Source organism: Thamnophis sirtalis, unplaced genomic scaffold (assembly GCF_051295495.1).
Source record: "Thamnophis sirtalis isolate CommonGarterSnake01/CBP01778 unplaced genomic scaffold, rThaSir2_p1.2 scaffold_12, whole genome shotgun sequence".
Classification (NCBI taxonomy): domain Eukaryota; kingdom Metazoa; phylum Chordata; class Lepidosauria; order Squamata; family Natricidae; genus Thamnophis; species Thamnophis sirtalis.
In genome coordinates this window covers 40305118-40319696 of record NW_028261392.1, presented here as the reverse complement: position 1 = coordinate 40319696, position 14579 = coordinate 40305118, and the positions used below count along the sequence as shown (strand labels likewise).

General features: G+C 41.8%; 2 protein-coding genes across 4 annotated transcripts in view; both read left to right on the top strand.

Annotated features, from left to right (window-relative positions):
• The window catches only part of PRKX (protein kinase cAMP-dependent X-linked catalytic subunit), a 115892-nt gene extending 113735 nt beyond the window's left edge, over positions 1 to 2157 (top strand). For 2 of the 3 annotated variants that reach the window (XM_087726794.1, XM_087726792.1), the window contains exons 8-9: positions 955 to 1105; positions 1533 to 2157. In XM_087726794.1, the coding sequence (XP_087582920.1) occupies positions 955 to 1080 (126 nt within the window). In that variant the 3' untranslated portion in view covers positions 1081 to 1105; positions 1533 to 2157. Of the gene's footprint in view, positions 1 to 954; positions 1106 to 1463 lie in introns of all 3 variants that reach the window. The other variant, XM_087726793.1, reaches the window with a different exon arrangement.
• A 10398-nt stretch (positions 2158 to 12555) lies between these two features.
• On the top strand, positions 12556 to 13759 carry LOC148043306 (lamina-associated polypeptide 2-like). Its single transcript, XM_087726771.1, is given in 3 exon segments — positions 12556 to 12643; positions 12728 to 13620; positions 13622 to 13759. Coding segments are annotated over 3 exon segments (1119 nt in total).
• The last annotated feature ends 820 nt before the right edge of the window (positions 13760 to 14579 follow it).

Here is a 14579-nt window from a genome sequence, read left to right as displayed (position 1 = left end):
TCCTTTCAGCCATCATCTATGGGGCAGAAGGTGTCTTCCCATACCATAGGCCGTTGGTTGAAGGCGTGCATCGCTCTTGCTTATGACAGCCAATCTCGTCAGGTTCCCAGGTGCATCACTCCTCACTCTACCAGGAGTGCGGCCACCAGGGCGGCCTGGGCCATGCAAGCCTCGGTGGAAGAAATCTGTAGAGCGGCTACCTGGTCTACACCATCACCGTTCATCCGACACTACAAGGTTGATGTGTATGCCTCGGCTGAGGCTTCCTTTGGGCGGCGAGTATTGCAACAGGTGCTCCCCTCCGCAGGGGACCCTGGCCAGCCTGGCTCCCGCCCTGAATCTTAGTTGCTTTGACATGTCCCATGCTTGGATTCCCCAAGCAGCACACAGGAGAACGACCGTTGTCTTACTTGAACGGTCCTTCTATGTGTGCTGCGAGGGGAATCCAAACCCGCCCACAGCTTCGGCTGGCCAGGGCTGTCGTGGCATTGACTACGACTCTTGATCCGACTTCTGACATTGACTATCACTGACTCTTGAACTGACTTCTGACATTGACTATCACTGACTTTTACCTGTCTTGTGACTTGTGTTTTCTGATGTGACTGTACACCTATTGGGCTACGGCCATCATTTGACATTGTTATACATCATTAACCGGCTGACTTCGTACAAAACTGACCCATCCAGTCAGAGGAGGCGTGGTCACCAATTTACATAACTCAGTCTCTAGGCTAATGGACAAAGTTACCCCATGCTTGGATTCCCCTTGCAGCACACAAAGAAGGACCGTTCAGGTAAGACAACGGTCGATATCTTAAACTCATCACAGATGCTATTGACATCTACTGTGCCATAGAATCTCAAAAAGTAGGATAAAATATAAATGTTAAGATTCAGCTTCACATAAGGTTATATTCATTTACTCAAAACTTATGTTATTGTTTCATTCAGCCTCCTATAGTGCCGAAAGTATCAAATGATGGCGATACATCTAATTTCGAAGCTTACCCTGAAGATGACTGGAACAAAATACCACCAGTACCTCCTAAAGATTTAGAAATTTTCAAAAACTTCTAAATGTGTGATACATCAAATTATTAAGGTATTAGATACTAGTCTTCCAAAAGCATCATATTTATTAACCAGTGTATTTACAGTCTTAATGTTAAAATCTTTACATTGTTGCATGTAGTTAATTTATAAAATCACACATTGATATTTTAAAATTAAAAATAGAAGAAAATGCCTTAAGACTCCATGACTGCCTTTTAATAAAAATATAATATTAATATAATGTTCTGTAATTATTTTGGCAATTATGAAGACTACATAGATTTCTTGTATAGACACAATTGCAACTATTAGATGGCTTTTATTTTGCACTTTTATTGTATAAAAATAAGAATAACTCTTTGCACATGGCAATTAAGGACCTAAAATCTTATTTTCTGAATTTGAAGGAAAAAAGTTAAATATTTACGACAATGGAATACCAGTACATTGAATATTTATTTTTATCTGTTTGCTAGAAATTGAAAGAAGATTGGTGTGATAGGTGAAAACTGGAAAAGAAGAACGGAAAATACTTCCAAAACTATCTTGAAAATGAATATTACTGCATTATGCATAGATTTTTTTTTTAAAAAGACATGTTAAAAGTTGAAAAAATAGATACTATTTGGTAGTATAGAATTGGCATCCATTCAGTTAAAAAGATACTGAAGCACCTACTCTGATGTGTAAGATACAGGGTTTCTAAATTTGAATTTAGTTTTGTTGTCTCCAAATTTTATTTGCATACTTATTTCATACCCTAGTTGTATAAGTTGATACTAAAATTGTCCTGTAAAGCACAACTTAGTGTATATTTATATAAAGAAAATCAGTAAATCTAAAGCACAGAAACTGTGCAGAAATGTAAATTTTTGTATTTTACAGAGTTTATGGTTTTTATTCTTAAATGTTTTCCAAGATGCTGCCTAGAAGTAAAACAAATCTTGAAATGATACATGTTTCAGCATCTTCTATACATTTTATAATTCTTTGTAAAAAGAAAAATACATATAAGTTTTGAGAAAATGGTAAAATTTCCAGTGCTTTACACCTCCAGCCATACATCTTGAAAGCTGAAAAATAAAAAAAACTTGCACAGCTTATTGTACTATTTCTCCTTTCAGTGTACATTATATTTTCTTTTAAAATTATGTTATAATGATGTGGGTATATATCTTAATTCTTCGTGATTACGTACTATAATGAAACTAGTATTATTAATGGGGTTAGATTCTGTTACCTTTTCAGGTACTTGAATGTCATCAAAACCAAGATCCATCTCTAAACACAGATGTATACTTGCAGGTCCATTATTGAATATTGCAAACTATAGTAGATAAAACAATTTAAAAGCCACAATTGAATGTACAATGTTACCTGGCATTATCTTTGATATGTTCTTTATATAAGTAGGTTTAACTCCACAATCAACTTAGTGTCCTTTACCATTCGTTGGCCCTCGGATATCTATATTGGCACTTGCCAAGCATCCTATCCACATTGAACATTTTAAAATTCTTTTAATTAAATGCCTATATACAGACCCATCACACATTTTTTTTTGGTTTAAGCAACTTTATCCAAAACTGCAGATAATGAGTGAGAAGTGGCAAGCAAAATAAATTAAAGGTATGAATTAAAATAAAATAAAAAATCTAAATTTATATTACATAGAAAGGAAACTGTTATGTTTTAAAGCAAAGTCCAAAATAATATTTACACCCAAGAGATGATACCTTTTGGTCGCATGTATACTTTACATCTGTAAGAATTCCTCGAATATAAAAATAGGTGGGATGGTGGTAGCCCAGTGTTTTATTTGGAAGTTTAACTACTTGCTCATTTATGAGGAAATTCTTATAAAAGTATGTCTCAAAAATGCAAAGAAGGCTTTTGCATCAAAAATCTTCTAACCTCTGTATGATCACATGAATTTTTGGCATGAACATCTGTGAACTCTTCTGAAATGGGATATTCTACTTTTTAAACCTCTATAAGTGAGAATAAATCATGCCATTTGTCCTACTAGGGGAAAAAAACCCAAATGTAGATATAAACTCCAGAGTAAGAGTATGTATTTATGAGATACTAATATTAAACCAAGAATTGTTGATTTGCATGGTTCAAAACTAATACTACTATTAGGGCTTAAGCTTACCCAGCTTCCATATGATCTACCTGAGTATGTTTAAAAGTTGTTTAATATCCTTATTACACTAGTCACTCTTCTTTCATTGCTTGATAACACATTGGTTGGTAGCCAAAACACTCCAAAAACCCTAGCTGCCACTTTTTGTGCACACTATGTTTTTAAAGTGCACTGTGAAAATATGAGGAGTAAGGAATGGTTATACAGGTACTTCTCATTTAGCAACAGCCTTGTTTATATACTATTCACAGTTGTGGTGTGATTAAACAATAGCTTTACAACTAATTTTCATATTTATGACATTTGCAGGTCTATAAAGCAAAGGGAAACTGAACTAAGATATGCATAGTTGAGATTTCACTTAGCAACTGCTTTGGTTAACAACCGAGTTACTTGTCCCTATTGTGGTTGCTAAACATGGACTACCTATAGTATCGTAATGGTCTTGTACATAGCAGTAGGAGCTTTCATTTACACAACTTCTTGTCATTTTCCCATTAGCAAATTAATTTATTCTAGTGGCTGGTTATGTTACTGATTCCTAATATATTTGTGTGTCTTAATGAGAAAGCTGAAGTGGATGAGCCAATAAGCAACAGAATTGATGCATAAAGCCATTTTTTTCTCAATAATTTGGTCTTCAAGAAATTTTTATTTTATGAATTCAATTATCCATTTTAAAGGAATGCCAAATAGTGTTTACAATCAGTATCATCAATAGAACAGTGCACAACATTCGAAGATTATATCCTCAAACCACCAAAGAAGCTATTTTTCCAAAAACATGCTTCATGGGTGATTCAAGGACAGGGGTGTCAAACTCGATTTCATTGAGGGCCTCATCAGGATTGTGTTTAACCTTGGGGGTCTGGGGTGGACATGGCCAGGTGGGCATGGCCAACTCTATGTCACTTGTGTCGAGGGCGCCTGTGGTGGCCCTAGCGCTCTGGCAGTGTCAGCCTCTGCTTTGTTGTTGCTTCGACTGCCATGAAATGGGGAGGGAGGGCATGGTATTTGGGAGGGGTTACTCATTGTGCTGGAGGAAGGTTCTGGAGTTCAGCTGCCTGTCTGTCTACGCATGCGTAGGAGATTCCCGCCAGGACTAACGGCACCAACATTCCATCTTCATGATGCCTTTTGAAGTTATCTCACACCTGACACTTGGGAGAATTATGATTGGACTGTAGCTGTGATGCCAAGGGGTGGGGAATGGGCTATTCTATATATCAATTGCTTTCGCGCCTAAATAATCAGACTTTGCTTCACTATGCCTTTAATCATTTATAATTAGTAAAAGTACACTTGATTTCTACACATGGAGTCTTGTGGTCTTCTTTCCTAATTATCTAATGGAGAGGTTCTGACAGTAAGCGAAGTCTCACTCACACCCCACCAGGAGATTTCAACCTTCCGTGGGGGGTGTACTTACAAGAAGAAACGATGGAGTGTCTTTGCAAGCAAGCGATGAAGAAATTGAAAGGGAAACCACTGACCCATCATTACCTGGAAGAATGGCTGGGCTAGGAATAGCGGACCCTGTGATTCCTCCTCGATGGTCCTTGAATGTGGGGCAAAAAGAGGACAGCGAAAGTTGGGATGCTGGAGTTACCAGGAGAAAACAAAGGGCGAAGCCAGTCGAATTGGAAGAAATCTTGCCCAAACGAAAACCCTGAGAAAGAGACCAAACGGAAGACTTTGAACAAAGGTACTCTATGCAAAAATTTAGGGAGGGTGAAGAGGCCGAGGGAGGATGGGAGCAAACTAACCCAGAAGCAGCTTCTCCCTCCCCCCAGCCAGGGCGGTTGCCAGAGCAGGCCCCCCCCCCAGAAGACGCAGACTGGCAAAAGTCCCTCCCTTAACTGTAAAATATGACGGGAATCCCAAAAAACTGGGTCTCTTCATTTTACAAGTTTATAACTATATGGAAATTTATGGACCCGATTTAGAATCGGATGAAATGAAAGTGCGAATGGTGTTACTTGCTTTGGAGGAAGAGGCGGCCGAATGGATGATGAGCCTGCACCAAAGCAATTCCCCCCTCCTGAGGAATTTTGATGCTTTTATGACTGCGTTTAAGAGAAGATTTGATGACCCCCTAATTGAGAAACGGGGAAAGTTGAAATTTATGACCCTCAGGCAGGGAGATAGACCGGTGACTCAGTATATTCAGGAGTTTCAACAACTCTCTTCTTATATGAGAGGCTGGTCTCAGGATGCCCTTTTGGACCAATTTGCATTAGGATTAAATGAGGACATTTATCAACAATGTGTTAACAGACACCTTCCCAAGCGCGTTACAGCTTGGTATGAAAATGCAGCAGACATTGCGCTTGATTTGATTAGACTTCAACGTGCGAGGGAAGAGAAAGCAGGAAAATCACCCCCCCCCCCAACTCAGAAGCCCCCTTTCCGAATCAGGAGTGAAGGAAAGGGAAGCTCCACCGGCAAAGTCAAGCCGTTCACATGCTTCCGTTGCGGGAGGGGAGGCCACCGCGCCCCAGAGTGCCGCGCTAAACTTCCCACAACCACCCCACCCCCTGCCAAGAGGGAAGGGAAGACAAGCAGGGCCCCAGACAACAAGACGAAAGAGGCTGCCTTTGCTGCTGATACCACCCCCCCGCGCTTCAGGCAGGACGTGGAGGAAGAAGCTGACGCCACCGCCAACTCCTCTGATGACTCCGATGACGACGCCTCGCCTCGCTGGGTGAGTTCAAATAAAGGCCCCATGCTGATCCCAATAGAATTAAGGGTACCGCCCAATGGGGTGTCAGAACAGCTTCCCGCCCTCCTTGACTCGGGCTGTTCCAGATGTATGATCAACCCTGCAATGGTGGAAAAACTGGGCCTCAAGTTTCTTCTGTCTCTGAATGGAGCGAACGTTTGAGCCGTGTTTGGCCTTTAGCTCTTAGTACTTTGGATGCTGCGCATCGTGCTCATAAGAAACAGGCTGATAAGAAGCGTGTGCAACCTTACCAGTACAGAGAGGGTGACCTGGTTTATTTGTCCATGAAGTTCCTTCAAACTACACAAAAGTCTAAGAAATTGGGACCTAAGTACGTGGGCCCGTTTCCCATCATCAAGGTCATCAATCCTGTTTCAGTTCGTTTGCAGCTGCCCAAGCATCTCAACCGTGTTTATCCTGTGTTCCACGTTAACCTCATTAAGCCCGTTCGTGTCTCATCTTTGCATCCACCTGCGGACCCTCCGCCTGCCCCCCTGTTGATTGATGATGAACAACATTTTGAAGTTCGTGAGATATTGGACTCTTGGCGGTGGCGGAATCGGATACAGTACCTAGTGGCTTGGAAGCATTTTCCTCCATCTCATACCGAGTGGGTGGACAAGTCCCATGTCCGTGCTCCCCGACTGCTTCGACAGTTTTATTCTGCTTATCCTGACAAGCCTTGATTCCCCCCCTCTTTTTCTCTTCTGTTCTTTGTTGTTCGTCTGTCTGTCTGTGTTTTGTCGTTTTCCAGGCCTGAATGCCTTTTTCCGGAGGACAGCCGGATGTCAGCCTCTGCTTTGCTGTTGCTTCGACTGCCATGAAACGGGGAGGGAGGGCATGGTATTTGGGAGGGGTTACTCATTGTGCTGGAGGAAGGTTCTGGAGTTCAGCTGCCTGTCTGTCTACGCATGCGTAGGAGATTCCCGCCAGGACTAACGGCACCGACATTCCATCTTCATGATGCCTTTTGAAGTTATCTCACACCTGACACTTGGGAGAATTATGATTGGACTGTAGCTGTGATGCCAAGGGGTGGGGAATGGGCTATTCTATATATCAATTGCTTTCGCACCTAAATAATCAGACTTCGCTTCGCTATGCCTTTAATCATTTATAATTAGTAAAAGTACACTTGATTTCTACACATGGAGTCTCGTGGTCTTCTTTCCTAATTATCTAATGGAGAGGTTCTGACAGGCAATGAAAATGGGCTCCCGAGCTCTGTTTTTGCCTGTGAGGGCCTCCTGCAACCTTCTGCCAGCAAAAACAGAGCTTGGGACGGCTGCCTATGGCGCTCCCAAGCTCCATTTTTGCTGGCAGAGGCACCTCAAGCCAATCCTTCAATGTTTCCAGAGTGGCTCCACAGGCCAGATCTAAGCACCCCATAGGCCGAATCTGGCCCCTCGGCCTTGAGCTTGACACCCCTGTTCAGGGACTATTCCAGGGTTCTTACAGTATACATGTATTGCTTATTTAACTTGCATTTCCAAAAGGAGTATAATTAATGTCCAATTAATTCCCTCAGTGTTTTTTTTTCAAAATAGAAAATGATATTTCTGTACCATCAAACATTACTTAAGTAGTGAGTAATAATTATACCAATAAGAGAAACTCGTGTCAAAATAAAAACCATATTGAAGAATTAAAATATAAAAACTGAAAAGTCAAATCACAAAATGATGCATATCTAAAATTCCTTTTCAAATCCTTTTTTTAGTTCTGAAGCGCAAACATTCCAGAAGGATTATATAGCTAACAAATGAGCTTCTGTGACTGATGGTGTCTCAAAAGAGCTTTTCCTGCAGATCGTAATCAAAATGGGAAAGGCAGTGTTTTAGGTAATACTGATGAAGCCGTCCAGAACATTTAAAGAGTGTAAATAGATCAAGGCAATTATCATTCAATACACAGCAATTAGCTGTAAATGGACAACTGCTATGAGCAATATTCCCACTCATTATGAAGCTAATTTGAATTTACATCAGGGCTGCATTTTATAATCTGCACATGAGTCCACTGCTCCATTGGAGTCAACAAAGGCCTTATAATAATTGGATAGTGAACATCCTGCTTATGAAAACAGTATGAAACTTAGCTCCTTTAAAATCACCCTAGAAAGAGTTATTTTATTAGAATTAAAATTATTTTATGTCTATTTATACTTGAAGCAGAAGTTTTATCTCATTAGAAAAACATAATAGGTTGGTGAGCAAAGCCAAAACAACTAACCATTAAAAATGTATACATTGTTTAGAACATCCTATCTGGATATATCATAACTATTCATACACTATATGTACATTTATTTAATGTTCATGAGGTTGAGTTTTAAGCAAGGTTATTATGTATAAAAGTAATGTTAATCTATCAAAATTAGGAACTAAACCAAGTTTAACTAAAGGACTAGATCTTGAAAACTGCATGAATACAGCAAACCTATCATTTTGTTATATGGAAGAATTAAGATCCATTAAGTCTTTTACTGAAGAATTTTTCAGCTTTCAAGAAATGTAGCATAATTCCATTGCACTGTACTATGTACAGATTTACTATGTTTTGCACTTTTCTATGGCAAACATCTGCTTTATAAATACTGATGTACATTTAAATGAATTAGTTTCATCTATGTACAAAACCATACTGATAATATAAAATATTCAAGATTTACGTACATGAAAGATTTCCTGCAAATTCTGTCTGAAGTGTATAAGTACTGTACAAATACATAAATCAGTCCCCATTGCACAATGAAAATCACTGTGATTTGTAAATAAAACTCAAGTCAAAAATATTTCTGTTTAATGTTATATTATGATTAAATGATTAATATTATATATATATAACTTTGTTTACAGAAATGCAGATTACAATAACAAAATACATGTGTGTAGTAATGAACTGGGGAGCTGGTTAAGCAGATGGAGTTAGTAAACAAAGACTGCATGTAGAACAGTGAAAGTGACTTGATTAGATAGTGCCCTTGCAAACTAAACATGAAGAGTAATTAAGAACAATAGAATTGGAGCTATAAGGGATGTGATGGATTCTGTGGGGACCGGTGGGAATTGTCTTGTGCAAGCTATTTCAGGGGAAGGAAATGGGCAATCTGTTGCTTATCATCTCTTCTAGTTCTTATTCCTGGGACTAGGAGATTGGTAAAGATCATAGCTTTAGGCTATTGATAAACGCTAGGCCCATAGGCAATGAAACTATACTTGTCCATTATTTAGTGATAGAGAAGTGAGCAGTTACTGAAATGCAGCTGGATTAAACAGTCATCTTTTCCTTTTTGAAATATACCTACTTACACTTCAGATCCTCCCATAAGCAATGATCTCAGGGAATGAAAGGGAGGTGATGTTAAGACAGTGATAGTGCTTCACAGGTAAGTGCCTGTTAGAGACTCTGGATGACATAGCCAAGCTTGAGATGCTGCTAGTTAGTATAGTGCTGATGTTGTTGCATGGCAATATCCATCTCTGGGTGGACAATGTGTTCTTGTCTTGGGAGCTAGGAATCTCAGTTCTTTGGAGACTAAAAGTCAGGGAAAGTGTAAGGAATTCATGGCCAAAAATCAATGAACTTATCTCAGATTATGCTGAGTCCAATTTATTATGATGGCCATATGCTAACTCCAGATCACCTCCAAGCATTTGATAGATCATTTGAATTTTGAGGATGTCAACTCTTTGTCACAGTAAGGTCATTCCTTGTATTCTTCGGATCTCTACAGAATGGGTGGAGATAGAATAGATTAGAGCTGTAAGGGACCTTGGAGGTTTTCTTGTCCAAACCCCTGCTCAAGAAGGAGACCCTATACCATTTCATACAAAAGTGGATGTCCAGTCTCTTCTTTAAAAAGTCCAGTGATGAAGCACCCACAACTTCTGAAGAAGACAAGCTGTTCCACTGGTTAATTGTTCTCACTGTTAGGAAGTTTCTCCTTAATTCCAGGTTGATTCCCTCCTTGATTAGTTTCCATCCATTGTTGTTGTTGTTGTTTTTTTTGTCCAGCTGCTTTGGAAAATAATCCCTCTTCTTTGTGGCAGCCCCTCAAATTCTGGAATGCTGCTATCATTTCACCCCTATTCCTTCTTTTCTCTAGACTAGTAAAACCCAAATCCTGCAACCGTTCCTTATATGTTTTAGTCTCATATGTTTCATATATTTTAGTCTTCATATGTAAGGCTGGTCTGACATAGGTAGCTAATAGATCCAGTTAGATTCCTGCAGGTACATGGGGGTTTCCCACAATTTGGTAGGTAGTTCTGGCAGATGTTTGGTTGGTTTAGAATTGGAATATTAAATGAGATTGCTTCCAAACAGACTTGGGGAATTGGTTCATTTACTGGATCCTGGAAAATGAAGTAACAAATGAGTCACCTGGAGGAATACAAGTTTGAATCAGGCTGGACATGAGTAAGAGTTCACTTTCAAGCCTAAGCAGAATAGTGACTTTTTTACAGCTCTGCCCTTTTATACACCCTAGTAACCTTTTAAAGCAATTCACTCCCTTTTATGGAGGTAGAAGGAAAGGAAAAAATTGTCTGCTAAAATAGCTCATATTTGCTTTAGTGTACACTTTGTATGGACGAAATTGGACAAGTTGAGTGGAAAATCATCTTGGCAGATTAACTGGGGTTCATTTCACATGGTTCAATCTCATTAAATGAGCTAAACTGGAGGAAGCCTTGCCTCCTGTATGTTCCTTGCCCTCTCCTAAAAAGGCTCCCCCTTGACCTGGTGGATTTAAACTTCAGTCATTCTCCAACTTTACCTTTTTAGGGAATGGTGGAACTGCAGTTACAGACGTTCTAGACTCTAGAGGAAATTGATTCAGGTCTGAGTCTGAGGAAAAATGACATTGGTTGATGTAATTGATACATTTTCTCAGGATCTGCGTGGAGGGATTGCAGCTCTCCTGGATCTTGACAACATCTCAGTAGTCTGTAATAACATCAAGCATAGGATTATGTGAAATGGACATTGTTTCATAATGATTCATCTCCTAAGTATATTAATCACTGCCAGTTGGAAAGAAGAAATAATAACTGTGGAATAAGTCAGCGATCATTAGTTTATGGCAAGACCTGATCCCACAATTTGAAAAAGGAGCCTTGCAAACAATCATGAGCAAGATAAGTGCTTGCAGAATGGCAGGAGATGGCCTCTTTAGGAAGACTATCTTACATGCCAAGCTCAATTGTAGTTGTAAGTTGAGGACTAGCTAACGTGATTGTTTATCCCAAGAAAATCAGAATTGTTTTGTATAGCTATTTTGGAATAATTATGTTAAATCACTATAGCACATTGCTGAGGTTCAGAGAGGAGAAAGTAGTGTTTCCCAAACCTCTTGTTACCCAAAGACTAGAAGACATAAGGCTTTTATATCCAGGGCTGCCTTTCTGGTAATTAAAGGATTGACATATAGAAACTGAAATAATATTTATTATACTACCATCTGTCCATTTAGTGTAGTAATGTGTTGACTAGAGTAGGGGTACACAAGTCCCAGTCTGTGGACAGGCACTGATCCATGGCTTGCCAGAAACTGGCTATGAAAACAAGCGAAGCTCCATCCATGGGATGCAAGCAGCACACTAAGCCACACCCATTCCAATCCATGGAAAAACCTCTCTACGGAACCGGTCCCTGGTGCCCAAAACCACACTTACAAACCACACTTACAAAAACATAGAAAATCAACTTCATTTTTTAAAAATAAAAAGTGCTAGTTTTGTGTATTAATTGCAAACGTTCAATGTAGAAGAAGGCCTTTTGCAGAGCTGTCCAGATCATAGTAATGCAAAAGCTGGCAAATTAGTTAAAAATGAAAAATCCAAAATAAAATATAATATTTTGGACTGACCACAAGGTGGCACTTTTATGCTACAAATAAAGTTTTCTTGGTCAAACTCTGAAAAGATGTTTTAAATTATTGTTACACTTCACAAGAAAATTATAATTAAAAAATGGTAGGTTCTGGAACATAGCAAAAGTTCTAAACAGAGACTCAATTTTATGTCATTGAAAGCATATATAGTTCAAGTATCTTGGTTCTCCTGTGTGCTGCTTGGGGAATCCAAGCATGGGTTAACTTTGTCCATTAGCCTATAGAGACTGACTAGTGGTTCTAGATGTGGCCCTGCCTCGAGCTAACCCCCGCCTCTGACTAGTGGTTCTAGATGCGGCCCTGCCTTGAGCTAACCCCCGCTTGGTCAGAATGCTGGGCATCAGTAGAGGGCTCTACAATACCTCCTGAGGTGGATTGATCGGCCATTGCAACTTAAGAAGTCAGAGGCCCAGGGAGACCTCCGGGACTCCGGATAAGGGTCATAAGAAAAAGGATAAATTGAAGAATGTTCCTAAGGTTTCTGGGGAATGTAAAGTCTCTCCTCCCATGCTAGTGCCTCAGCGAGTCTCACCAGCCCCTATTCCACAGCCAGCAGGACACCAGGCCTGGTCTCCTGATCACCCCTTGCCTGTTATTTCTGAGGCTGGGGTGGGGGGGTTGGGGATCCAACTTCCCCCAGTCGTTGCTGAGGCCCAGGCTGCCTCGGCCTACTTGCTGCCACGCACTGGGCCTTCCTCCACCTTCACTCCTACTGCTGCAGGCCTCAGGCCTATGGAAGGCTATGATCACCGCCTTTCCCCAGATCTTTACCAGATGATCTCAGCAGCTATTTCCAGAGGGGTGGATGCTGAATTGATCCGTAGAAACCAGCCCCCTGTGGTTGCCAGTGCCCCTAGTGGGCCTAGTCTTTAGGTCCCTCAGGTGGATCTCCCCGATCTTCCAGCTGGGCCTTCTTCTCCTCTTCCTTCTACTTACAGCGAGGATTCAGCATTAGTGGAGGAAGGGGAGTTGATAGATAGAGATTTCTCTGATGATGAGGGCTTGATATTTGATCAACCTAATTCCTCTAGCTTGTTTTGGTCCACGCTATTCAAGTCCCTATTATATAAAGCTAAGGCCACTACCCATATGGGAGAGGTGGCTCCTAAGGATAGCTCTGCAGTAGGCCTTGATACCACCGAGCGCCTTTTCGCTGAACCGGTCTCACTGCAGGAGGTTATTCCTTCTCCAAAACTTTTTATGGATCTTATTCAAAAACAATGGGACCAACCGATTGCGGTTACCCCGCCCAGCAATGGGGACAGGAAACTATACACTTCCACTCCTGATTTGGAAGGTATTTTGCAATTCCCGACTGTGAATCAGCCAGTAGCGGCCCTGGCCTCCCCAGCTCTATTCCCCTCTGAAATTTCTGAGGATCTGAAGGCAGAGGATCGCAAGGCTGAGACTGTCATTCGTAAGACTCACCAGGCTGCGGCCTGGGCTTTGCGCGCTGCTATTGCGGCGTCGTTCTTTAATAGAACCTCTGTCCTTTGGCTCAAACAATTGCAAGAGAGACTAGCCCCTGATGAGGTGCGTCTTCACCAAGATGTCACCAAGATTATGGCTGCCCTGGAATTCTCGGTGGACGCCACTCTTAATGCGGCCAAGTTCGCTTCCCGAGCTGTGGTGTCCAATGTGGCGTCGAGGCGCCTGTTGTGGCTTCACCATTGGCAGGCGGATGTTAAGTCTAAATGGCGCCTGACATCCATGCCCTTCAAGGGCGGGGCATTATTTGGATCCGTGCTTGATCCCATACTCATAGAGACCAGGGACAAATGCAAGGTTCTCCCTTCCATTGGGGGGGCGCAATAACAGGAGACAGCAACCATATAACAGACGCCAGTCCTTTCGAGGTGGTTACTCGGGGTATTCAGCGGCCCCCTTTGTTCCTCACTACAACAGACCATTTCACCAGCCACAGGATCACGGCTAGGACCGTGCGGGGGCCAGGGATAGGGGACACCAACAGCATCAGGCGCAATCCCACAACAGGAGGTCCTTTTGTGGATCTGGCAACCGGTCCTTTTGGAGGTACCGGTGACTCCCAAGGGGAGGTACTGGTGGACCAGCATCTCCTGGCCTTCACTCATCAGTGGGCGGAGACCACGTCCGATGCCTGGGCCCTTCAGGTGGTGAGGCTGGGTCTCACCCTGGAGTTTCTCTCCATCCCCCCGAGGCGGTTCATCAGGTGTCCAGTTCCCAGATGCTCCGTAAAGCAGCGTCTCATGGAAGCCAAAATACATCATCTCATATCCATCAACGCCATAGAATAGGTTCCAAAAGGGCAGGAAGGCCTGGGGTTTTACTCAATCTTGTTTCTGGTACCCAAGAACTCAGGAGGATGGCGGGCCATTCTAGATCTGAAAAGACTCAATTGGTACATCAAGTATCAAAGGTTCAAAATGCAGTCCTTAAAGAGCATCCATCCACCAGGGCGACTTGATGACATCAGTCGACATCAAGGAAGCGTATCTCCATGTGCCCATACACCCGGCACATCGCAGGTTTCTGTGCTTTCAGTTTGCGGACAGGCATTTCCAATACAGGGCTTTGCCCTTCGGTCTCTCCTCGGCCCCGCGCACCTTTACCAAGCTCCTAGTGGTGGTGGCGGCTTCGCTTTGCTCGGTTCCGGTGAGAGTGAATTGTTACTTAGACGACATCTTGGTCCTGTCACCGTCTTGGGAACAGGCCCTTTGGGATCTGCAAGTAACAATGGACTCCCTGCGGAGGCACGGTTTCGTCCTGAACCTCCC